Genomic DNA, 27,924 nt, shown 5'->3' with positions numbered 1-27,924 from the left:
GAAGCTGGTTGGTTTGAAATTCAAGGTATTTTGATTATTTTTAAACTTTAATCAGTCATAAGTCGATTAATCAGTAATAAATCAAGAAATAAAGGATAAAATGTTCAGTGAAAGTGATCTCTGCCTAGAGGGAAAAAATGTGTCAGAATATGTAAAAATCCTGTGAAAGATGGTATTTTTAAAGCTTTAATCGTGAATAACGTATCAAATATAGGATGAAATCATCATTGAGGCTAATCTCTGCTAGCAGAGCCATTGTGATGTCATCAGTTGAAGCTGGTGGTTTTAAATTCAAACTCTTTTGACTTTTTAGACTTTTAATCAGTAATGAGTCGAGAATAAGTCGAGAAATAAAGCATAAAATGTTCAGATAAGGAGCTCCCGGCATCGATAGGAAAAATGTCAATCGGAATATGTGAAAATGTAATCGTTACTGCGTAGTGTTTTTGCGAAGATGTAACGACAACCACATATGCACAAGCATATACACACATATACACACGTACAAGATCAGACTTTCAATAAGTTTACGATATGATGATATGATCATACTAGACCAAGTGGGACCCGTCCCCAAATGCGGGGGGCAATGTGAAGTCATAACTGCCTAACTGCCAGTGCAGATTTGAAGAAATCCAACTTTAAAATGTCACTTTAAAACTTTTAAATCTCCCCCACTATGTCCCTCTCCTTACAACTGAGATCAGCAGCAGAGATCACATGATAATGTTGTTTTTCGGTTTTTGGAATGTTCACTGCAGCGTGTGTCTGAGATGCCATTGTGATGTCATTTTCGGCTTTCGGAATCTTCACTGCAACTTGTGTAATTGAGATCCCATTGTGATTGGACGACTGTGAGATGGCATTGTGACATCATCACTGGAAGCTGCTAGAAAAGTCTTAGTCTCACAGGCAGTTATATATTTTCAAAGTGGGCTTTATTAAAACTTTAATCATCAATAAATTGTGAAATATAGCGTCAAATATGAAGGGAACCTGATTATGGCATGGACGGGAAAAATGTGAGTAAGAATGTGGGAACATTTCAAGCGTTTTGATGAAGATGCAGAATCAGACATATACAGACACATGCATAGACTCACACATACATACAATATGAGTGTTTTATAACTATACTAGACCAAGTGGGACCCGTTGGATCCTGTCACTAAATGTGGGGGGGAGGGGGGGTGGGCGGGCATGGCGTCACACGGAAGGGCTGGTCCCCGATTGCAGATTCGGCACTCACCCCGGAGACAGGTGCCCCCTGGAGCCAATCACCCCCATCACCCGTTCCCCCAATGTAACCTGTTTCTCCAACGCAACCCATTTCCACTACTCGCCGGTTCCCCCAACGCAACCCGTTTCCACCACTCATTCACTATGCAGGTCATTTAAAACTTTTTAAAAATGCTATTGTACTAACATTTAATGTGATGTAGGTGCTACCGACAAGGCTATCTTTGGTTAAAGACCATCTAATCATTAAACTTTACTGTGCTGGGTTAGGCTGGCAGATTCTTTCCCTGAAGGGCATTTGCTGTGAAGGACTCAGTATTCTGGGATAGAAACATTGGAGCCGGTAAGGTATTGTGACATCATAACTGCCTAACTGCCAGTGCTGATTTGAAGAAATGTTTAAGAAGGAACTGCAGATGCTGGAAAATCGAAGGTAGACAAAAGTGCTGGAGAAACTCAGCGGGTGCAGCAGCATCTATGGAGCGAAGGAAATGGACAACGTTTCAGACTGATATAGGGTGGGGGGGGGGGGATGGGGAGAAGAAAGGAAAAAGGAAGAGGATGAGCCCGAGGGCTGAGGGGAGATGGGTGGATGTGGCGAGTGGTGGGGTCACGTTGGAGGTGGCGAAAATGACGGAGGCCTATTTGTTGTATGTGCCGGCTAGTGGGGTGAAAGGTGAGGACTAGGGGGACTCTGCCCTTGTTACAAGTGGGGGGATGGGGAGCAGTGTTACGGGGTATGGAAGAGACCCAGGTGAGAGCCTCATCTATAGTGGGGGAGGGGAACCCTCGTTCCCTGAAGAATGAGGACATTTCCGATGCCCTGGTGTGGAACACCTCATCCTGGGAGCAGATGCGGCGTAGACGGAGGAATTGGGATGAGGGGATGGAGTCCTTACAGGAAGCAGGATGGGAAGAAGAGTAGTCTAGATAGCCATGGGAGTCAGTGGGTTTATAGTGGATGTCGGTCAGATTTGAAGAAATCCAACTTTTAAATGTCACTTTAAAACTTTTAAATCTCTCCCACTACGTCTCTCTGTATTTACCGAGGAGAAAGACAGTAGGATGGAGGAAATTGGATCAGTCACTGGAAGTGTCTTGAGAGCAGTCAGGATTCTGTCGAAGAAGTACTGAAGATACTGTCGTGTTTGAAGGTAGACAAATCTCCAAGGCCTGATCTGATATATCCGAGGACATTGTGGGAAACTAGAGAGGAAATTGCGGGAGCCCTGGTTGAAATTTACGAGTCGTCCTTTAATACAGGAGAGGTGCCGGAAGACAGGACTGAGACAAATGTTGTACCTCTTTTCAAGAAGGGCTGCAGGGAAAATGCTGGGAACTATATGCCAGTGAGCTTAAAATCTGTAGTTGGTAAGTTACTCGAGAGTATTCCGAGGGATAGTATATACAGGCATTTGGATGGGCCAGGGCTGATTAGGGACAGTCAACATGATTTTTTATATAGGAGGTCGTGTCTCACAAATCTGATAGATTTTTTTGATGACGTGACCAAAAAGGTTGGTGAGAGCAGAGTTCGTTACTTGGACTTCAGTAAGGCGTTCGACAAGGTTCCGCATGGTAGGCTGCTCTAGAAGGTTAGATCGCATGGGATCCAAGGAGAGATGCTGTAGCTGAATGGATAGCAAAGTGGCTCCATGGAAGGAAGCAGAGGGTAATGGTGGAAGGTTGCTTCTCAGACTGGATGCATGTGACTAGTAGTATGCCTCAGGGTTCAGTGCTGGGCCCGTTACTGTTTGTCATCTACATCAATGATTTGGATGAGAACATACAGGGCAAGATTAGCAATTTTGCTGATGATACAAAATTTAGTGTTTTTGCAGATAGTGATGATGGTTGTGAACGATTGCAGCAGGATCTGGATCGATTGGCCAGGTGGGCGGAGGAAGGGTTGATGGAATTTAATATAGAGAAGTGGGAGGTGTTGCATTTTGGGATGTCGAACAAGGGCAGGAACTACACAGTAAATGGTAGGCCTCTGGGTAGTGTTGTCGAGCAAGAGGGATCTAGGACTACAGGTGCATGGTTCCTTGAAGGTCGAGTCGCAGGTAGATTATGTGGTCCAAAAGGTTTTTGGCACTTTGGCCTTCATCAGTCATAGTATTGATTGAAGTTGAGAGGTCATGTTGCAGTTGTATAAGACGTTGGTGAGACCGCATTTAGAATATTGTGTTCAAAAATCAATTCTGGGCACTATGTTATAGGAAAGATATTGTCAAGCTTGAAAGGGTTCAGAAAGGATTTACGAGGATGTTGTAAGGACTAGAGGGTGTGAGCTATATGTAGAGGTTCAGTAGACTGGGTCTCTATTCCATGAGGGGAGATCTTATAGAGGTATACAAAATCATGAGAGGAATAGATCGGGCAGATGCACAGAGTCTTTTGCCCAAGGGGAATTGAGGACCAGAGGACTTAGGTACAAGGTGAAGGGAAATGATTTAATAGGAATCCGAGGGGTAACTTTTTCACACAAAAGATGGTAGGTGTATGGAACAAGCTGCCAGAGGAGGTAGTTGAGGCTGGGACAATCCTATTGTTTAAAAAAATGTTAGACAGATACATGGATAGGACAGGTTGGACCAAGCACTGGCAAGTGGGACTGTGTAGCTGGGACATTGTTGGCCAGTATGGGCGAGTTGGGCCGAAGGGCCAGTTTCCACACTATGACTCTATAAGAGAGATATGGGCTAAAGTTACATATTTTTATTTTGAAAAGTTGTTTTTGTGTGTTTTCAATGTTGGCATGCAACCTAGGTTTACATAATTCCACCAAGTCTATCAAAGAGGGTACAAAAGCTAGAGAAGGGTGTTCAATATTAATTTCTAGATTTTCTCTTTGAAAATGCATAGATGTGTACTCCAGGGATTCATGTCAGGTTTAATGTTATCATCACCATTAATCTCAATACAGATCACAGGCTATATTGTTATGCACAGATTCTCCAGGCTTTTTAATGACAGCAAAAAATGAATAGCCTGCGAAAAAAAAGACAAAAAAAAACTTTTGAAGGAATTAATGTTTTAACAAGGAATCAACACTTTCAGATAAAGAAGGTGGATATTTTTCATTGCATCTCGGTAGATGTGGCAATAAACCAATGCTTGGCTCCAAAGATAAACAACATTTTTTGAAATTACCATGCTCTTTACTTTGTTTTAAGATTATGCGTATATATGTATATGTGTGTGTGTTCGTGTGTGTGTGTACAAACGTACAAAAATGAACCACAGTTTACGGTGTGCACAACCAGAAACCTCGAAACTCTATTCAAAAAGACAAAGTTTAGGAATACAAAATAAAGATTAGAGAACGTGCGACCATTTACTTTGAAATTTAAAACTAGGAATACTGAAATGTATCACCGTGGTGCATAAAATTCTCAGAAGCTTTGCTTGCAGGGAGAGAAAAAAACACTTTTTGTTTATTCATTGTACTGTCGTTAGCAAAATAAATAGATACACGCGGCACTTCACTTCAATGAATGGATACTTGCCTATTGATTGTGACGTTTGTCATGTTTAAAGCTCAGATTTTGCATAGTTGCCATGGACACCATGCTCTGCAAGGCTGCTGCAAGATGTTTGTCATGTCACTAAAATGTAACAAAGCAAGCAGACGCTGTGTAAAGTTGATTTCCAATGTCTTTAAAATTAAAACGAAAAGTTTCGTGTAAACTAATATTTCACTGACATGATTTTGTGTGTGATAGCAAGAGTTTATTAGTTAAAAGGTATCTATAGGAATGTATCAAAATCGTACTCTAGTTATAAAATGCAAATCAATTATAATTCCATTAATTTAATTTCATAAACATTTGATAATTCTGTGCTCTGCAATTTAAACGTAATGCAACGACAAAACACATATCAGCCTCCGAGGACAAAAGATAAACTGCATCCGATGTAATGAAAACACATTGATCTATTATCAATGGAGCAATGGAAACCATCCCAGGAATAAAGAACAAGAAACAGACGCGGAATGTGTAAGTGCTGTAACAACAGTAATCGCATTCAAAATTTCTGTGCTCCTTTTCTCCCGCAGTTTCTCTATCTGTCTTGTCAAGGGAGGCTGTGAAAATACAGGCTTTTAATTATTCATGGGTAGTGTACATAGGCAGAATATAAATGACTGATCTGTATAACTTGAAGAGCTTTATCTCAGCATTAAGTGTTGTAAATCAGATGTAAAGGGTGCGTTAAACTAGAAACGCCGATGACTTAATGACTATACGTTTTGTCTTTCAGGCTACTCATTTTACTGTTTTTAATTGTTCATTTACTTTATTCTCATTCCTGGTTTCCGACAAGATAAAGGGGAGCGGAGGATACATTTGAAATATACGGTGACGACTGGGGCCAAAAATACAGACATGTTAAGTTTGAATTATAAACTGCCAAAAGGGATATAAACACATGTGCAACAATATATTATCGCAATGATACCTATTCAATTTGTAAACAACATACATTCAAAGGCGCATTATTGCCTTTCATTCCATTTAAAAATAATAATAACAATGTAATTTTAAGTAAACGAACTGGCAGTTGTTGCACGAGCAATCAAAAAATAGCAACCATTATAGGTCCCCGAGACTGTTAGTTTGGAAATTATACTGAGATACGAGCACCCGTCATATGTTTGCGGATGAGGAGCGGCGCATGTAAAAAAACAGAGTTAGGAAACGCACATCAACATGTTTCATGCTAAATGCACACATTGCATTCCAATTAAAACTAAAACAGCAGGCTGGTTGAAGCGACCTTCCATATCACAGCGGACCGCTGCAAAACGGCAAGGCAGAAGCCAAAAGGCAACTGAAGTAATATTAATGTTGTTTTCAGATACAAGCATCAGAAGTACCAATAAATGGACTAAAGGCTAACACTGTTCCCGTTGGCAGAATGTGCGTGGAGCTAGGCAGGATTAGATGGTTGGGTGTATATTAGTCTAGATATGGGTAGGGTGGGTATGGACAGGGGTGGAGCTGGGCACGGTTGCAGCTGGGCATGGTTGGAGCTGGGCTGAGAAGAATGGGTGTGTGAATGAATAAGACTGGACAGAGTGGGAAGGCGGGATGTGTAGAGGTGCGGAGCTGAGGAAGAAATTGAGGTGGCCAGGCTGGATGCGGAGACGAGCAGGGTGGAAAAGCAGGGTATGAGTGGATATGGAGTTGGGCAAGAGTTGGGTGTTTGCAGATTTGGAGTTGGGCTGGGTGACAAGTCTGGGTGTTTAACAGTGTGGAACTGGGCAAGGTGGGGACAGGTGTGAGCTGGATGACAGCTGATTTGTTTTTAGAGACGGGAAGAATTTCTCGTTGTGAAGAGGCAGGGGGGTAGAGAGGTATCTGTTTGCAAATAGACCTGGTGGGTTGGGAGGTATTTAATTTTGCACGAGGCAAGATATTATTCTGACTTGCATTACTAGCACTTGAAGGGGGTATTCCTTCCTCTTCTAGAAGGCCTGAATCAGGGGTGTTTTATAATAGAGGCGGGGATTAGGGCATTTTATTTGCAATAGGCTGGATGGGGGGTGACGGTATTTGCTTTTGCACCGGGCCGAGATGGGGTGGGTTTTATTTTGCACTGAAGAGGAAGGGTATTTGGTGTTGTATTGCGCCACGGTGGGGAATTTCCTTTTTTTTGCAGTCGGGCATCAGATCCGATCCGCTGGTAATTTGCCGCAACCTCCAAGGCAAGTGTCCGGCCGCAACTCGGGTTACCCCAGAGGTGGTGTCAGCGGAGAGACTCCGCGAGTGCGCGTCCCCGCGGCGTGTCCCCCTTTCCCCCCGGCGGCGGCGCGCTCCCGGCCACTGGGGCTGGCGGGAGCGGGAGTGGGATCGGGAGCGCGCGGGCGGGCGCGGGCGCGGGCGGAAGGGCTCGCAACAGCACTGTCACCCAGCTGCAGCAGCAGCAGCTCACTCGGAGCAAAGGCAACTCAGGGCTGGCTTGCTGGCTTGGCGCGGATTCCGGCTGCCGCTCACTTCAGTGGGAGACAACTCCCTCCCCCTCCCGCCCCGCTGTCTTGTTCCCCCCTTTCCCCCCTCCCCAAAGCCCTCGGGCACCCCCCAGGTAAGAGGTCGGAGCACCCACCGTGTTCTCCCCCAGGAGCCGGCTGCCCGCACCAGCAATCCCGCAAGGGAAGCAAACTCTCAGCTCCGGCGGGTTGCTTCTCGCCCCTCGCTTGTTCGCCCCTCGCAACCTGGGCATCACTGTCAACCCCAACTGCAACGGTCCAGCTCTTATTTCTGTTCCTGCATCTCGCCCTGCTTTGCGATTTGTAAACGCATTTTACCTGCGATCGCACCAATTCGTGGAGTGAAGCTTGCAAAATGTCCTAAAGTCTGACCACTGCCGTCAACTGGCCTCTCCACTTCGATATTGGAAGCGGCTGTGACAACGGTGTCCCCAAAACAGTGTGAGCTACTTGGGGAAGGTGGGGAGGGTGGAGGGGGATGAATCTCTCCGCATGTGGAAATATGGTTTGCACACATCCGATTTAAAATGAACGCTTTAAGGTTATTTTTAATGCACAGAGGGGCAAAAAACCCACACCTGTAGTTCGGGGACCATACAGCTGGAAATTGTAAAATTGGCTTTTGTCACATCAATTATTGCTTGGTGCTGAAGTCATGGAAAGCTTAGGAGCACGATTCCGACACTTGTAGAGGTTTATGCAGCCTTAACGTTTACCTTATGCTATAGCTGTGTTGTGTTTTAACTTTTTTTTAGAGGACCAGTCATGAAGACACATCTGACCATGAACAAATTTCAGCCTTCAGCCCTTATTAGTCTGGTGTTGATGGTTTCTTGGCTAGTAGGGTGAGTAGAGGAGTGATGAATATTAAACTGCTTTCACCCATGGCTTTCTGTTAACCTTTTATAACCTGGTGTCAGGCAGGAAAGAACATGCCCAGTTCACAGTTTAAGCAATTATCACCACTAGTATGTAAAACAAGTATGTGTGTGGTGTTTCTTTCCACTATGAAAATCTGAAATAAATTATTGTTTTAAATGCATTGTCATTCACTGGAACTGTACGCTTTTCCAATCCTCAATATGCTTATTGAAAATGTTAATGTGATTGTGGGCATGAGGCCATAATGTTACCCATGCAGTTGATTTCCTCCATTGTACATTATGTGCATCAGATAAAAGCTATTGATGTATATAGCTAATCAGAAAATATGCTGAAATCTTGAAAGTAGATATACCTCAAGAACTAGAATTGTGCTCCTGTGCAAACAATATCGGCATTTAATGTCACATATCTTGTATGTGAAAAATAAGAATGATCAACATTGTACATAGACTTGCAGGAGGATAATTAATTGGAATGTACGTTAATGTGTAAATGGCAGCAAATTATTATTCATGTTTCAAATTGAGAACATTTTGGACAAATTATAAAAGCTACACTTATAGCTGCCATATTGGATTTTTTTCATTTCATTATGGCCAGTGATGTAAACCAGAGGTGTTTGAAGGCAGAAGGGTAAAAGTAAACATAACCAAGCCAATATTCGGAGATTAACCATAGTTTTATAGAAACATCAGTTGATGTTTCACTTTGGTTACTTTGAGAAAAGAAGAGTTGCAACAGATTTAAAACCTCTAGGTGGAGTCAGCAGACAACTTCAGCTAAAAACCCAGCAGTTTCAGCTGTCTGAGTGAGCAAGGCATTTACAGTTTAATATTATGAAATCTGTCTGTTTTTAAAAAAAGATGAATGATTAAGGAAAAATAATTTGATTGATCACATATCAATTGAATATTCAAAATGGTCCCAGACAGTATCATGTGATTTTAGTGAAAGTCTTTCAAGAGCCTGTTAGAAATACTTTTTTACTTGAGCTAGTGTCAATGTTTTAACATAGGCCGAGCAACACTGCTTCTACATGTGGGGAAGTTTATTCATTCATATAAATGTTGTAGATTAAGCTATCATAAATTGATCAGAACCTGTGTTAAAATGCCAATAAATGTAATATGGATAAAGGGGATATGGGGAGAAGGCAGGAACGGGGTACTGATTGTGGATGATCAGCACCACTGGCTGATAGTCAGCACCACTGGCTGATCAGCACCACTGGCTGTGCTGGCTTGAAGGGCTGAATGGCCTACTCCTGCACTTATTGTCTATTGTAACCATGTTCGAGCCGTACTTTGTATAGAGGTATAATTGACAGATAACTCAATCAGATACTGAAATCTTCTAGTGTACCATATTTGAGGTATTTGTAAATTTAGCTAAACATAGACATTAAAAAAAACACATTATAGGCATAAGGCAATTTAATATGTACCAAACTTGGATGTTATGGCCAAGCTAATGATACCTCATAGCATGTTTAACAGAGATTATTATATCACTCAATTGGTTGGTAATATTCACAGTTATTAGATTTTGAAATATTTTCAGTGGGTGTATATATCCAAAATTAAATTCATTTCTGTTTCATGTTTATACAGTTTAAGCATCTAAAGTGAAATATATGAAATAAAAATTAAAACAATACAGGTTTGTCAGCATATGAAATTAAAAAGATAAATTAATCCCTTGCCTGGAATGTTTTTTCAGAACTGCAGAAGAGTAATCATGTTAGAATTTACATGGTGTCATAGAGTCATTGAGTGATACAATGTGGAAACACTTCGGCCCAATTTGCCCACACTGGCCAACATGTCCCAGCTGCACTAGTCCCATTTGCCGGCATTTAGTCCATTCCTCCAAAACTGTCCATGGACGTGTCTAGCTGCTTCTTAAATGTTGGGATATTCCCTGTCTCAACTACCTCTGGCAGCTTGTTCCATACATGGTGGAAGAATTTTTGATGTACTTTCATATTAGTTAGCAGAACCCAGCTGTCAAACCTGGGGAATGTACCCAAGCTCAAACTTAGTTCATGATGTGCAGACTCAAATAAGTTTTACTGTACATTTTGTAACATTTTCTGCAATGTCATCAGTTTTATGCAATGCATGATCAGTTAAAAAAATATAGGAAGTATCAGAATGCTACTTGCTTCAGAATTACTAGAATAAACAAAATTATTATCATATGGAATGGTGTCTGACATAGGGCATCCATGTATCAAAGCTGTAAGTGAAGGATGCTAGTGTCTTGGTACACATTTGTGTTTTGTCAAGCAGCAAACTCCATTCTTTATTTCTGTAATCTTTCTAATATGCAGATATATAGCATTATTAATATGGCAAGGTTCACAAATATTCCATAAGCATTATAATTATACTTTCCAGAATGATTAAACTGTTAACGTAATGTTGGTGAATGCAGTAGTGTGCATTAAGATTAACAAATTCTGCATTAAAACAGCATCTTGCGAGTATTTATTTAAAATTACTTTTTAACAAATGATTTACTTAGAATTTATAGTTTAAATTATAAGTAACTTGTATGACTGACACTTATTAATTGCATTTTCACAAAGTTATAACTTACTGCTGAATATCACTGAGCAAAGAGTATAGAATCACCATTACGTTTGTGTGACATTTGGTGCTCTTCTTTTATCTGGCTTTGAAAGATATAATTTCCGACTGATGAATCGATTAGTGGCAAACCACAGATATTGAAAGTCAAAGTAACTCCTTGTTTGTTAGGTGATTAAATCAGTTGTCATCAATGAATGCAGAATCGATTATTTTGAGCTCTCATTTCTAAAGGATTAAAGGGCCTGTCATTTTAGTAATATTTGTGTATCAATTGTAACTTGCAATGGATATTATAAGGATGCAGTTCAATTATTATGAAACACTTTGCATTTATATAGGATTTGTACAATTGGATAGCAGTTGGACGGCTTTCTTACTGTATGTTGAATTCAATATTTCTAACATTATCGAAAATATCGCATTAAACTTAAAAGACAAGCATTGCATTCCAAGTATATTCTGTTGCCAGTGAAAGTTGTTTAGGGTCAAAGGGGTTATCATTTTTATATAAAGTTATGACAGGTGTAGTTATGACATTGGTCCCAAGTAGTCCTGCAATATAGGTATGTGTAATTGGACATTTTTTCAGTCAGAGTAAAGCAGTAGTCCACTTATAGATGGAGAGAAACATCAAATGTCAGAAAATGAACCCAGAATTTGATTTATTCAGTCACATGAGAGGAGTAGCCTCCAATACTGTTCACCAATGATAAATAATGTATGCCCAACAGAAAATTACTTTAATCATTATTGAAGGTAAACCACTTAAAGTCACATTCACAGTAGGATATTTAAATTTTTGATTAGAACGCTTTCACATTATTCACTAATAGTATTTTGCTAAATATCATCTGATGGGTGTGCCCTGAAAGTATACCTAGAATGTGCATATGAATATGGAATCCCAAACATCTGTACATTGCATAAAAATGAACCTGTTATTTAACCTTTCCTATATCTGTTCAGCAATTGTAAGAATAAACAAATAGCACATGTATGACTCAATGCAGTAAAATGTTCTATTTCATATTTTTCTGGTCCACACTTTTTACATTCACCTGCAAAATAGTGAAAATTGTTCATGGCCATAAAAGCATACATCCAACAAAGCTAGATATGTGTATGATACAGTTCTCGAGGAGATATTTTGGCATGCTACAGTCATTTCCCTAAATATCAGTATCTTTTAACATAATTAAACACAAGATGTCACGGCCAATAAACAATAGACAATAGGTGCAGGAGTAGTCCATTCGGCCCTTCGAGCCAGCACCGCCATTCAATGTGATCCCCGGCTGATCATCCCCAATTAGTACCCCGTTCCTGTCTTCTCCCCATATCCCCTGACTCCGCTATCTTTAAGAGTCTATCAATGATAGACACAAAATGCTGGAGTAACACAGTGGGACCGGCAACATCTCTGGAGGGAAGGAATGGATGATGTTTCGGGTCGAGACCCTTCTTCAGACACGAAACATCACCCATTTCTTTTCTCCAGGGATGCTGCCTGTCCCGCTGAGTTACTCCAGCATTTTGTGTCTATCTTCGGTTTAAACAAGTATCTGCAGTTTCTTCCTAAACATGTCACGATCAATGTTGATGTAGCATTGTGTACAGTATTTGTGACCTGTTCAATTTGAGGGAGATGGTGAGGCACAGCCGCCTGTATTGTCATTATTTAAGATAAAGCCAGAATGATTTGACAAATGCGATTGTTTTTAGTACAGTTACGGTCTTAACCATATAACATATAACCATATAACAATTACAGCACGGAAACAGGCCATAATGGTTACATGTGTTGTTTTGATGACTCAGTGAATACCTTGATTCATGAGCTACAGTTTGACAGGATGATTCTTTCTGGGATGAGCAGAGAGTTTATTTTTTATCTCTAAATTTAAGATATGACTGAAGGAACATTGATTGACTCTTCAGTGGAGCCAGCTTTAACATATTACTTGTGTATGTGACCTGGAATTGCCTTGTTATTGACAAGTATAATTTTATTGGTAATGTTACTTGCAATAGTTCTTTCAGGGCGAATTTAGAAATAATTATTTAAATTGTGATTGACTTCATTTGGTGCACTTTTGCAAATTGGTTAAGTAACTGCTTTTGAAAGTTTCATTTTCTGTGCATTTTACTAACACCCAATGCTATGCTGTGACAATGCTAGGGTTGCACTGTGTGGTGCTTTTTTCATTGTGTCTCCCCGTAGCAAATAAGATACTTAATGCATGCAATCCCAGGTGTTTTAAAAGGCTTTGGGGAAATATTTGCCCTGCAAATATTAAGAATAGTAATCTTATTGTGTCGAACACCTGGTGTTAGTAGAACCCATTCGTTTCTTACTCCTTTCAAAGCAGTTGGTGATGAATAATTGGCTACAGAGGACAAATAATAGATCTTACTGGTGGACAGCAGCTGTTAATTGAAATTAATATAAAAAAGTTGATGGTTGGAATTTGTGGGAAGAAATAATGGTAAGGCTATTAGCACTGAACGCAAAAACAGAGTATACCTTCTTCTTGCGTATGGCATGCACAGCCTAAAATTGTAAGACAACTTGTTTTGTTTGATCTTCTGTTTGTGCATGCCAGTTTGATTGCATTCGTCGAAACAGGGTGCAGCATGTGAAGGTTGCAATCTCACACCCCCAGAGTATAACTGAAATTAATTTACAGAAAACTCAAATGTGAAAATCCAGAAGTTTATGTCATTGATTCCAAGTTTCTTCAGAGTGTGTACTGCAGCAGTCTTCTCCAGCATATTTTCAGGACTAATTTGCTTAATTACTTGTGAGTTTCATAGTAAAAATACTCTGGGGTGCCGGGGAGATGGCTGCCCAGCTGGCAGTCTGTTCGTTTTTCATTCTTGTTGTTATTTTTTAGTGTGTTAAAAGTTTGTTTTAATGTTCTTTGATTTGTTTTATGTGGGGGGAGCTGATCGGGTGAAACTTTTTTTCAATTTCTTACCTTGCCGGAGATGTGATTAATTTTCGGATCACATTCTCCGGGTGCTCTGCGGCCTTCCATTGATGGAGCTGGAAGCCTCCTCGAACCGACTTTGAGCCCTATCGTGGGGTGCAGACTTAACATCGGAGCTGATCCCTTGCCTGGGATTGCTCCCACCGCAGCCACCGCGGACTTTACCATCAAGCTCGCAGTCGGGAGAGGCTAATCGGGAAGCTCCAACGTCGTGGAAGGCTTGACCAGCCCCGACATGAGGTCCGATCGCCCGGCGCGGGGGAGCTGACATCCCCCCCGATACGGCAGCTGATCGCCTCGACGCGGAGGGCCCGAATGCTGCCGGCTACGGGAGTCAAGATCGTCCCCTCAACAGAGGCTCGAGACCCACGACCGAGGAAGAATTAAGGGAAGGACTTGAACTTTATTTCGCCTTCCTTCACAGTGAGGAATATGTAGGAGTCACTGTGGTGGATGTTCATGTTAAAATGTGTTTTTGAGTGATCTGCTGCTTTTAATTGTATGACTGACATGGCCAATGAAATTCCTCGTATGTTGCAAAACATACTTGGCGAATAAAGTTCGATTCTGATTCTGATTATGAAATATCCTCGATAGGGCATAGATTTATCGAACAGCACCCTAGCTTATGGAAGGACCATTCACAAGCCTGATAGCGGATGGGGGGGTTCTGAGTGATGGTGTGAGGTTTCAAGCTTCTGTATCATCAGCTAGATGGGAGCAGAGAGAAGAAGAATGACCAGGATAGGACAAGTCTTTGATGATGTTGGCTGCTTTTCCGAAGCAGCATGTAGTGCAAATGGTGAGAAGTCTGGTCTATGTGATGAACTGGCCTATATCTATAACTCTCTGCAATTTATTGTGGTCTTATGCAGGACTGCTCCCAAACCAAGCTTGGATGCAACCCAACAGTATGCATTCAATGGTACACCTGTAGAAGTTTGTAGGAGTCACTAGAGACATGCAAAAATTTCCTCCGTCTCCTCAGGAAGTAGAGGTGTTTGTGTGCCTTCTTGGCTGGCGCATTAATGTGGTCAGTCCATGACGGATCATTGATAATATTAACAGCAAGGAACTTGAACCTCAACTATTTCCATTTTTATTTGGGTAACAACAAAGAGGGCAGTTTTGCCTTGGACAATTTTGGGTGTCTTGAAACTGTGTTTACCAAGTGGACAAATTCCATCACATTTTTGACGTGCCTTACTTGTGATGGAAAGGTCAGGAGGAGAGTCATTTGATGCAGGGTGACATAAATTCTGAGATGCTCTTGTAGCCACAATATTTATGTGGCCGGTCGGATTACATTTCTGGTCAATGGCAAGCCCCTTAAGTTGCTGATTGTAAAGGACTCAGTGATGGTAATACCTTTGATTATGAAGAATAAGTGTTGAGACTGTCCCAAGTTGGGTATTGACCAGTGGTTACTTGTCACTTATCGATTCCTGCAAAGATGCTGTCTAGGTCTTGTTGGAAACAGGCTTGTGCTACTTTACTTCCTGCAAACTGTGATTGGAATTGACAACGGTGTTATTATCAGTGATCATGCCCACCTTTTGATCTCATGATGAAAAGGTCATTGTCAAAATAATTGGCTGTAGAATTCGCCGATATCATTGAAGTATTGCAGCAATCTTAGTTTGTACATGGTATAACTCCTTCCATTCAAATGCTCTCTCCTTTATTTCCAATGGACTTAAGTTGTACTGAAGTTCCTTTGTGTACACTTGGTTAGTTGTTGCTTTAATGGTACGGGAAATCAGTCTACTTTTGTGGCTGGTATTCAATTATTTTGTCCATTTTTAGATCACAACTATTGAGCCATGGAGCTATATGGTCCAGATGAATCCCAAAATGAGCATATGAGAGGAGGTTATTGGTGGTTACATGCAACTAGATAGCACTTTTGGTCAAATCTCACACATCCCATCAGTTTGCTGACGTTTGGGAGTAGACTGGACAGTAAATTGATTTTATTAAATAGTTACCTGTGTTGTAAAAATTGGAACAGCTTAACTATAAAGTGAATGTTTCTGAGGTGTGATTTTCACATCACTATTGTGGTTGTCTGTATACTCTGCCATTTCCATAGATTATGTGAAAACCAGTTTTTGTGATAGCTAGGAATTGGGGAGTACTGCAAGGTGGATCATACAAAAAAATGTTTCTCATTCTTTTCATTCTCCCATCGAAGAATAAAAATACAAACAATGCCACATGAGAAAAGATTGGAAAGACTCTGCTTGTATTCACTGGAATTTAGAAGGATGAGAGGGTATCATATAAAAACATATACAATTATAAAAGGACTGGACAAGCTAGATGCAGGAAAAAAATTACCAATGTTGGGGGAGTTCAGAACCAACGGGCCACAGTCTAAGAATAAAAGGGAGGCCATTTAAAACTGAGATGAGAAAAAACGTTTTCACCCAGAGAGTTGTGAATTTGTGGAATTCTCTGCCACGGAAGGCAGTAGAGGCCAATTCACTGGATGAATTTAAAAGAGAGTTAGATAGAGTTCTAGGGGCTGGCAGAATCAAGGGATATTGGGAGAAGGCAAGCACAGGTTACTGATTGTGGATGATCAGCCATGATCACAATGAATAGTGGTGCTGGCTCGAAGGGCCAAATGGCATCCTGCACCTATTTTCTATGTTTCTATGTTGTTTTTGATATACCCGCTTCTATCTTAATCTTGTACAGGTATCATTATTTTGTGCACTGTAAAATGTATAAAAACCTATTGGAAAAACTGTGCCTTTTATTTTTTGGTCTGTTGTTGGTGGGAAATCTTCGATATGGCTGCTCATTGTTGCTTGATGCGTTGGATGCATCACAGCTGTTAACTGCTGTTGGAAGTCTGTTCCACAGCAGTCACTAAACCTTTTTGCACAACTTTCCTTGGTCGTCCGGCGGCATCCTTGCTTCAGTGTTACCTGCAAAAATGAAGTTATAGTTTCCTTCGCATGTTTTTTTCTCGTTTTGTACTTTTTAAATTTGTGTAAAATACCAAGAACAGTGAACATTTTCTTTTTGCCAGTGGTTTGTTTAGAAAACTCATTAATGCTTCCAAATACATTCACCTTGAATGATAAGATTACAGACTCACTAAATTTAAAGAATCCCATACTTAGAAAATACAATTATAAGCAAAGGCATTTTGCCTGATCATCTTTTAGTTGAATTTGAATTTGAATGCCTTTAATTGTCATTGTAAGCTCTGCATACAACAAAATTATTATTGCCACTCCATTGCTGCATAACATAAAAACACAGGACACAATTTAAAAACAATGTTATAAAACTAGGTATCAAGATAAATAAATAATCAGTATTGCACATGGTGATAGTAAAGTGCGAGGTGGGTAGCAGCATGGAAAAGTGCAGCATGGATAATACTCAGTGTTTGTTCATATCGAGTGTGCAGATTGCTTTGGGGAAGAAACTGTCTCTGAGTCTGGAGGTGCGTGTTTTGGCTGACCTGTAACGCCTGCCAGAGGGCAACAGTTCAAAAAGGTGGTGCGTGGAGTGTGGGTGTGTGGAGTCTTTGATGATGTTAGTGGCTCTGCTGAGGTAGCGTGAGGTGGCAATGTCCTCCAGAGAGAGCAATGGGCAGCCGGTGATTCTCTCTGCTCTCGGGGGCGCTTTCTTGTCTGCAGCGGAGCATCCTGCATACCACACTGACATGTAATATGTCAGTAGACTCTCAATGGTCGCGAGGTAGAAGGCTTCTTCTTGGATTAAATTTATTGAATCTTCCTTTTAATATAAGCAAGGCTTGCTTCAGAAAACAATGATGGGAGAAAAATGATAGGTCCAGATAAGTTCTGATATTTTTTTATCATTCTGTTCTCTTCCCCTGACAAAGCATCTAAAATATTTTAGCTGGAAATGCCTAGCAATATCTTTCATTGAAATCTGTTATCACTGGTCGAATCAAATAACAGGTTTATTGGCTATTAATGTATACATGCATTCATAGTTCTTTTAAAAATAATCGTCCTAAACTGTATGAAAGTTAAAAACGTTATAGTACATTTACTTAAAGATTGGTTGATACCTTTAAGAAATTAATACAGTATAACTGAAGAAATATGAGTGATTGGTTCTCCTTCAGTTTTAAGGATTTTTTCCTGAGTGACTTTAAAAGAAAGAATTACATCAAAATTGTAATCTACTTCTGAGAAGTTGATGCTGTGTTAGAAATAATATTGAAAAATGTGACACAGCTGACAAATGACCAAGTAAATTGTAATTTCTACAAATAGTGTTTTAGAAATTTCTCAGTAAGATTAAAGGAATCTTGAAAACAAATAGAGCCATTTTACAATGAACTAGAGCTTTGAAGCTATTGCGATGATTGATGTGTATAAATTATGGGCCTGCTATTCATAATTGGACTCCGTCTATTTCCTGTGCTTTTGGAATATTTATTGTGGGATACTTATTTCAAACGATATTTTAATTTCTAATTAATCAGATTTAAGCAGGTTGTAAATATTTTGGTAAAATTTACTCGTCTGTTTTGAATGATTCTTCAACAAACATTGACTGATACATTAGACTGCTACATTAGTGAGGCTGAAGGTGGACACAAAATGCTGGAGTAACTCAGCGGGCCAGGCAGCATCCCTGGAGAGAAGGAATGAGTGACGTTTTGGGTCAAGACCTTTTTTATTTTTATTTTTCGATGGAAGAATGAGAATACTGAACTTCAGTCTGAAAAAGGGTCTCAACCCGAAACGTCACCCATTCTTTCTCTCCAGAGATGCTGCCTGTCCCGCTGAGTTACTCCAACATTTTGTGTCCACCTTCCATTTAAACCAGCAACTGCAGTTCTTTCCTACACTTTAGTGAGGCTGAATCTTGATACACGATTAACATTTTGCCAACATTGCTGAGTTAGCATATATATATATAAGGTATATAAGCTTTACTTTTGTGATTTTTGTCTTTTCTATGGCAGTTATTTCTGAAATTTTGAGCCATTCATTAGTTAGTATTGGTATTGGTTTATTATTATCACATGTACTGAAATACAGCGAAAAGCTTTGCATGCTATCTTAGTCAATTTGTACTATATTGTACATATATGGTTATATGGTTAAAAATGAATGCAATCAAACAATACACAAGTACAATAGGTAGTGCAAAGAGAAAAATACTTGCGTGCAACAGGATTATAGTGTTACAGTTGCTAAGAAAACATCCAATGTTTGCAATGAGGTAGGCTGGAAGATTGGGACTACACCCTAATTAATGGGAGGACCATTTAGTAGTCTGATAATATTGAGAAAGACACAGTTTCTGAATCTGTCTACATTTGTTGTCAATGGTCAAGCCTCTGTTTTTAGATAATGTGCACAGAACTGTATTTTTGGAGTAGCAACGCCTTATACAATTGATAATATATCAAACATTTTGTGTGGGTCAGTCTCCTGTTAATATCCATCTGCTGATTTTTAGTCAAATTTGAATCAGAGATGGGTTTGATTATAAGAGTCTGGGACTGCTTATAGCAAGAAAAGAGTCTTGAAGTATTTTGTTATTGTTTCTATAATAAATGAATAATTAATTCTTCAGGGTTGATGGACAGTACATGATCCTACTGTATGAGATTGGTGAATCATCCTAATTCAAAGCACTGCTTGCATATCAATAAATATCTTTTGTTTTATTGCCCGTGTACCTCACCGTGCATAGCTCACTGCTGGATGCCATCTACTTTGTATTACTGGTCTTATTTTGGAAACATTAAGGTGCCGGTATGAATTCCAATTAAAAATGAAGCTACATTGATCTACAATTTTTCCATCAATATACCCAACTTAAAAATGTAATATAATAACTGAACTCTAAACAAATAAATGTTCTAATTCATTCACTTACCTTATCCATTAAGCATGCTTAATAAACATCCGTGTCAAGTTAGAGGTTCTGATGCATTGTAGCGTTGCATATCAACACCAGAAAAGCACAGTCATGATCAAACAGATGGATCAGATATTTTTATAGACATGCAGGGAGAAATGAAATGTAAATATCAGCAGCTTCCTGAATGTATGTAACTGACTACCTGAAGTGTTTTTTCTTCAACAAAGTGAAATATTACATGTTCAATAGTTTATTGCTAGCTAATCTATGTAGCAAATTAACCAACATGGATTATGACTTTAACATTTTGCATTGCAAATGAGAATTGGGGTTAATTTAATAACCATTGTTTTATCTTGGGTGCTGAGAAAACCTAAACTATTGAAGCAATCAGGCTGAATCTTGGGGATTCTCAAACTATTTGATAAATCAATAGGCTGTTGAAGGTAGACACAAAATGCTGGAGTAACTCAGCGGGGCAGGCAGCATCTCTGGAGAGAAGGAATGGATGACGCTTCTGTAGATCAGTCAGTATTAGGTGACCTGATCCATGTCATGTTTGACTGCATTCCACTGTATCTAGTCTGTTAGTCCAGCCTCCAGTTAGATTTGTAGTTGAGCTTGAGCTTTGTGTGTTTACTATAATAAATAAATTATACTTATGTACGGATTCTGAATTACTACACATTCTTATATGGTGTCAGAAGTGGGATTAACAGTTTCTCCAGAAATGGTTTCTGCGTTTGCAGCCATGGCAAATTTGAACCTCCGCAATTATTGCGGTCATTAATAAATTTTATGCCAGGCCAGTCAGAAGGGGTCTGTTTTGTTTCATTAAGCTGATAAGGTTGTCGATCTCTTCTAACATACAGTCGCGCAGCATCGATGCTATACGCAGCCTGTGGTGTGGTCAGTGTTTTAATGTGTGCTTCGGTCACTTCATTAACTCAACAAGACCTGATTGCTCTAGCCAGCGTGAGGTCCAGGAAGACATCGGACCCCGCCCTTTTAGATTTTTCCATCATCTGTTTAGCACTGCGAACGGCTTGTTCCGCTAACCCGTTCGACTGCGGATATTCTGGGCTGCTGGTGACATGTTTGAAATCCCAGCATTGGGCAAAGTCTTTGAAGCTTTGGCTTGTAAATTGTCCTGCATTGTCCAACATGAGAGAGAGAGAGGGGCCCCATGAACTGAGAAATGTCTTTGTAATCGACCAAGATGCATTGTGTAGAGTCATGGGTTGGTATTAGTGGATGAACAGCTTTGCTGAATGAATCCAGCCCCATGTCAATACAAGCTTCTACACCCAGAAGGGGTATATACAATATAAAACCGTAGTTTGTATGACTGTGTCGCTAGGTGGCACTGCAGGTCGTCAACTCCAATGGGAAGTAATTTGCTTCCACCATAAGCGAGTAATGTGGCGCTGCTTGCTTTCATCTTCTTAGTATTGCGTAGCTTTGAGAAATCCATTTGAGACATAACATTACAGCGAGCACCTGTATCAATTTTCGCCACCACTGTTACATTGTTTCAGCAGGTGTGATCACTTGACCTTGGTGCACTGCAGCCATGTAGATATCGCAGTCCTCCACGCCACATTGTACTCCTCCTTATTCATATTATTCACAGCTTAGTTGCAATTTATAAAGCACGGTGTCATCCTACTATACTTTGGAAGTTTTAGTTATATGCTTATTTAGATGCATGTTTTATTATACTTAAAAAAGAGGATGTCAGATCAGTATTAGTTGACCTGATCCATGTCATGTTTTACTGCATACCACTGTATACTCAAACAGTCATCTGGTTGAGTGTCTCATATTATCTAGTCTGTTAGTCCAGCCTCTAGTTAGATTCGTTGTTGAGCTTGAGTTTACAACACCTATGTATTTGAGCTCTGTGTGTTTACTATAATAAATAATTTATATTTATGTATGGATTCTGAGTTATTACACGTTCTTATAGTTTCGGGTCGAGACCCCTCCAGACTGATGTCAGGGGAGCGGGCGGGACAACGATAGAATGTAGTCAAAGGGTAGAGTGCTGACATGGATAGAAAATTAGTTGGCAGACAGGAAACAAAGAGTACGGATTAACGGGTCCCTTTCAGAATGACAGGCAGTGTCTAGTGGGGTACCCAGGGCTCGAAATTAGTGGTTGCCCGGGTGCCATTGACCACCCAAAGTGCCGCCGGGCAACCTAAACGCTGAGTAATTTTGGCCGGCTTGGCACTGCAGATACTGGTTTATACCGAAGATAGACACACAAAACTGGAGTAACTCCACGGGTCAGGCAGCATCTGTGGAGAAAAGGAACGTGACTTTTCGTGTCGGCACCGGCTGTATTGTGGGGCAAAGATACTAGGTGCAGGGTGACGAAGGATCGGAGCGAATGTCGGGCCCCGCGCAGCGGCTCCTTCTCCTCCTCCTCCCGCACCCCGCCCGCCCTGATTGCGGCCGCTGCCTGCCACTCTGCCAATGGCTCTTTCAAAACAAACCCTCTCGCACGATGAGGCCGGGAGGAGAGAGGGAGGGGGAGGCCTCCTTCCGCCGTCAGTAGCAGCTCGGTCCCACACCTTGCTGTTGGCTGGCGGAGGAGGGGAAATGGCGGCGGCACTTGGCGTTGGACAGGGACGGCCAAGGCAGCGGGGCGATATTGTCCGAGGAGCGCTAACCTTCCTTCCTCCCCACCTCCCCTCTATCTCTCTCTCTCTCTCTCTCTTTCTCTCTTGTACACCTCCCTCCACACCCCCCCCCCCTTATCCTGGGACCCCTCCTCTCCATCCCGCACTGATCCCCATTCCGCCCTCTATTCAGTCCTCACTGACATCCCCTGTGCTCCCCTCCCCATCTACCCCCAATCTATTAATCCTGCGTTGATCACCCTATCCACCTTCTGCCACCCACCCATCCATCCTACACTGGTCCCCCAATTCATCCTGTACTTACCCTCCTTCCCATCCATCCTGCAATTCTCCTTCATTCATCCTGTACTGATCCCCTCATTTATCCTCTAGTGATCCCCCATTCATCCTGCACAGACCCTTCGAACCACACTGTACTGACCCCCCCCCCCCCCCCATTCATCCTGTACTGATCCGCCCCTTCATCCTGCACTGATTCCACCCCCCCATCCATCCTGTACTGATCCCCCCCCCCCCCCACCCCACCATCTATCCACCGTGCACTGATTCACACAACCCCCCCCCCCTCCCCCTCCCTGACCCTATTGTGCTGGAAATGTATTCAGAGCGAACATTGACTATGTTTGATAACGGAATGCAATCAAATGTATTTTAATTCCCAATGTTATTATTTGTGTACCTTCGATTTTCCAGCATCTGCAGTTTATTAAACATTAAAACCGCAGTGTTCGATTGTCACTGTTACCATTGACACGTTATTACAGAATTTATTTTAACGGCAAGTCAATGCTCTTAAAATGGAGTATAAGTACTGTAGTTATTTAATAAGCAACATTCACAACTATATGTTTAAGAAGGAACTGCAGATGCTAGAAAATCGAAGGTACACAAATTCACAACTATATGTTGGATTTATCCAGATTTTACTTCTACAGTCGGTCATATACATCACAAATTTGGTCAGGAGATATTTCAGTTGAAATTTTAACGATAATTCTGAAGTGGGAATGATGGAAACAACATTTATCAATTATTTTTTTTTAATCTGGTGCGTTCAAACTGGGTTTCTTCATTGCTGTTCACAACATGTACATCTAATCTGAATGTCCGGTAATGTGGCATTTTGATACCTTTACACATATTATCAAAAGAACATTTGCTGCAGTTATGTCCTTTGGCCATCTCTTGTCAGTTAGTGTAATGTTTAACCAGTCAGATGGGTATAGTCGGTTTTAACAGCTATTATCATAAAATGCCTTTAGAAATGTCCTTGTAACCTGTATATTTTGTTATGGATAAATTATGTGGGAAGCGAGAGTGTTTCTGTACAAATAGCAATAACAACCCATGCTATGGCCATGTCATGGTAATTTTCGGTCATTCACAGAAAACATGCTTGCATCAATCTGTAGTGTGCATGGTTAAGCATATATGTTACCATGGTCCAGGATTTATTGACACAGGTTGATCATACGCTGAATAATCCAACCACATTTTTGTTTGGAAGTGGAAAGAACTAGTAGAAATTGCATTAATTGCAATGTATAAAAAGAGTTGAGATACTGTATTATAATTTTGCTGCATGTCATTGTGGTATATATCATGTGTTGATTGGTGAATATGTTTAGTTTGTGACTTTATTTGAAGCAGAAATAATATGTGAGCATAATTCCAACTGGTAACTACGCCCTTCGTCTGAGCACATTATCGCACGTGTCATGCAAACCGTCTAAAATGACCACCTAAACTGTCATTTGGCAACCAAAAAAGCTGCCAAGATTGCCCGGCTGGCAACAGGGAAAAAAGGCTAAGTGAGAGCCTTGGGGTACCACAAGGCTCGGTGCTGGGACCACAGCTATTTACAATATATATCAATGATTTACAGTAGATGAAGGGATTCTAAGTAACATTAGCAAATTTGCAAATGACACAAACCTGGGTGGCAGTGTGAACTGTGAGTAGGATGCTATCAGAATGCAGGGTGACTTGGACAGGTTGGATGAGTGGGAAGATGCATGGCAGATGCAGTTTAATGTGCATAAATGTGAGGTTATCCACTTTGGTATCAAAAGCAGGAAAGCAGATTATTATCAAAATGTTGGGAAAAGGTGAAGTACAACGGGATCTGGGGGTCCTTGTTCATCAGTCAATGAAAGTAAGCATGCAGGTACAGCAGGCAGTGAATAGAGCGAATTACATGTTGGCCTTCATAACAAGAGGAGTTGAGTATAGGAGCAAAGAGGCCCATCTGCAGTTGTATAGGGCTCAAGTGAGACCACACCTGGGGTATTGTGTGCAGTTTTGGTCCCCTAATTTGAGGAAGGACATTCTTGCTATAGATGGAATGCAGCGTAGGTTCACAAGGTTAATTCCCCGATGGCGGGACTGTCATATGCTGAGAGAATGGAGCGCTGGGCTTGTATACTCTGCAATTTAGAAGGATGAGAGGAGACCTAATTGAAACATATAGGGTTTGGACATGCTAGAGGCAGAAAACATGTTCCCGATGTTGGGGGAGTCCAGAACCAGGGGCCACAGTTTAGGAATAAGGGATAAGGCATTTTGAACGGAGATGAGGAAACACATTTTCACACAGAGAATTGTGAGTCTGTGGTATTCTCTGCCTCAGAGGGCGGTGGAGGCCGGTTCTCTGAATATTTTCAAGAGACAGCTTGATAGGGCTCTTAAAGATAACGGAGTCAGGGAAAATGGGGAGAAGGCAGGAACGGGGTTCTGATTGGGGATGATCAGCCATGCTCTAAGGGCCGAATGGCTTGCTCCTGCACCTATTGTCTATTGTCTATAGTCGGAGACAGTAAGATGGTGGGAGAACTGGGAAGGCGGAGGGGATAGAGAGGGAAAGCCAGGGCTATTGGAAATTAGAGAAGTCAATGTTCATACCGCTTGGGTGTATTCTTGGGAGAGCCCTGGATGGTATCAGGGCATCATGCTTCATAAGTTTTGCAATGGATCTGTATTTTGTTATTTTTTATGTATTCAGAGTAGCCCATTACTCCGAGCCACAGCTAAATAAATAAGGGGCTGGACCTTCTTGGAAATGTCCCCCATTCCCCAAAAATCTGCCGATTCTTCTTCTTTTGACAGAAACGAGTTGGGCACTCCCACGTGAACATGAAGCCCGTTGGTACATGATGAGTTTGTCGCACATTCTCAGTACTCCCAGTGGAGCATCTGCACTCAGTTTGATCTGACACAGGAATGAAATCTGCAGAGTTTAATCTGGCATAGAAGCTTGTTCATTTATTTCAATGCGGCATCTGAACTACAGTATGACAGATGAGGATAACATTATCCTAATACTTTCTTATTTTTTTTTTAGAAGGAGCCTATTTGGCTCAACATGTCTGTGCCATCTCTTAGGAACAATCCCATCAATCCTATTCACTCCATTTGTTTCCCCACAAACTATTCCGCATAATTTGCCTGTCAACTATACTCTGAATATCCCGCAACCAGCGTAGACTTGGAGATAACTAACCTACTGGTACATATTTGAGATTTGGAAGAGAACTAGGGAACTCCAAGGACACCCATGTTATCACACGGAGAATGTACAGACTTAACACATGCTCAACCAGATGAATTTATATTGTTTGAATTAGTTAAGCCATGGGTTCATAGAGTAATTCAGCACAGAAACCAGCTCTTTGGTTCACCACGTACATTCTGGCCATTGTATTTAACAATACTAGACCCATTCACCAGCACCTCATCCATACCTTTCCAGAGGTGAATGCAGTAGCTTGCTTGATATTTCTAAAATGTGAAAGTATACTCAGGCAGTATGTTCGAGATTCTAACCATTCGGTATGTGGGAAAAAATTCCCCTTCAGATCCCTCTAAATCTCCTACGTCTCATCTTCTACCTACACAGGCCTGTTTTAGATACTCCCACCAAGGGAAAAATATTTTTTTGTTTTACTCTATCTGACTCCCTCTTAATTTTGTATACATCTATTAGCTCACCCCTCAGTTCCCAGGACTTAATAAAGTTAAATGTTTTGAAAGTTATTAAAATGTTGAAGATTTTTGTTAAAATTTGTGTTGATTTTTTAAAAGGTTTTTTGAATGCTCCCAAAGCATTCAAGGTCTTTGCCAGGTTTTAAATTTTGCAAAGATGAATATCAAAGCCTAATCAGCAGTTTTGATGGTGGGACTTGCTCTGTCAAAAACATTGCTGGAAATACTCAGTGAGTCAGGCAGCACCTGTGGAGAGATAAACAAAGGTATCTGGACTTTAAGTATTTCAGGTTGAAAATCCTTCTTAACTGGCAAAGTGAGAAATCAATTATTTAATTGGTAACCCTGAGGACTGGACTAATGATTCAGGGACACAAGTTTAAATTCTCTTTTTGTGGCTCTGAAATTTAAATTTGGTTTGTAATTTGTAATTTTTAAAAAGAAATAATAAAAGTAACGATCGTCAAGAAGATGATCAATGATGGCAACTGAAATTTGCAAAAGTCCATATGGTTCTCATTATCGGGAAAATAAATCTACCACCATTACCCCGTCTGGCAACATGTGACTCCATTCCCAATGTGGTTGACACCAAGCTAAAATTGCATGACCTGGTAAGGCCTATTGACAATTAAAGATGGTCAACAAACGTTGGCTTGCCATTGATCACCCTATCCTGAAATATGAAAAAGTTTAAAAAAAAAGTTATGCCAGGGCCTATTGCTCGACAAGGCTTTGGTTTTACAATAGAGAGAGCAAGTTGTACTGAGGTTAATCTGTCATTGCTGCAGAAGGCTGTGGAGGCCAAGTTAATGAATATTTTCAAGGCAGAGATAGATAGATTCTTGATTAGTATAAGTGTCAGGGGTTATGGGGAAAAGGCAGAAGAATGGGGTTAGGAGGGAAAGATAGATCTGCCATAATCGAATGGTGGAGTAGATTTGATGGGTCAAATGGCCTAATTTTGCTCCTATCACGTTGAACATATGAAGTTGAGGTTAAGTTTACAGGCTACTGATATGCTGTGCAAGGTGGAGATAAGGTGGAATCTCTTTTCTGGGAATCATGAATATTTGTAATACTTTGTCCAAGAAAGCTGTGGAGGTTAATTCATTGAATTTATTCAAGGCCAGGATAAATAGATTTTAACCCACAAGGCAATCAAGGATTATGGAGAATTTTAATGCAAGTGGAGTTGATGTCAAGGCCAGATAAGCCATGACTGGTGTGTGGTGAAACAGGCTTGAACAGCTGGCTGTATGCCTTCCTTTTCCTGTGTTTTTTTAATGTTCATACAGATTTAACTTAATGCAAACACTTGCTGAGATTGTTCTGAGGCTGACAGCTTTGTAAGAATTTTGCTTTCATCTTGACCTTGAAGTTGATAGTGCAAAGTGATTTTCCACTGTCTAATAATCAGCGTGGTTGTGTGCCATGTAACGTTTGTCGGGAAATCGGGAAGTGGCAGGTCTTTATCAATAGTTTCTTTATGCTGGTTTTCACTGCTTGGGAAGAGAATAATTTACCAGAGATGCAAGTAAAGCAAAACATAGATCCAAGGTGAGGAGCTAACTGCATTCACTTTTAGTAAAAATGGAGTAATGAAGAAAATCTGCGGGATCCAGTCATTTCTACCACAGTGCACCAAAGTAGGTGAAGAATTATTAATGTTTCGGTCATGATTTTACAATATTTTTGATTTGGAGATTGTGCTTTCA

The 27,924-nt window shown here is 40.7% G+C and overlaps 1 protein-coding gene across 2 annotated transcripts in view; it reads left to right on the top strand.

Moving 5' to 3' along the window:
* The first annotated feature begins 6,310 nt into the window (after positions 1 to 6,310).
* The window catches only part of gabra2 (gamma-aminobutyric acid type A receptor subunit alpha2), a 197,428-nt gene continuing 175,814 nt past the window's right edge, over positions 6,311 to 27,924 (top strand). Inside the window, exons 1-2 of one of the 2 annotated variants that reach the window (XM_033028049.1) lie at positions 6,311 to 6,413; positions 7,990 to 8,079. In XM_033028049.1, the coding sequence (XP_032883940.1) occupies positions 8,000 to 8,079 (80 nt within the window). In that variant the 5' untranslated portion in view covers positions 6,311 to 6,413; positions 7,990 to 7,999. Of the gene's footprint in view, positions 6,414 to 7,115; positions 7,676 to 7,989; positions 8,080 to 27,924 lie in introns of those variants that run through there. The other variant, XM_033028039.1, reaches the window with a different exon arrangement.

Source organism: Amblyraja radiata, chromosome 1 (assembly GCF_010909765.2).
Source record: "Amblyraja radiata isolate CabotCenter1 chromosome 1, sAmbRad1.1.pri, whole genome shotgun sequence".
NCBI lineage: Eukaryota > Metazoa > Chordata > Chondrichthyes > Rajiformes > Rajidae > Amblyraja > Amblyraja radiata.
This window is presented reverse-complemented; position numbering and strand designations above follow the sequence as displayed.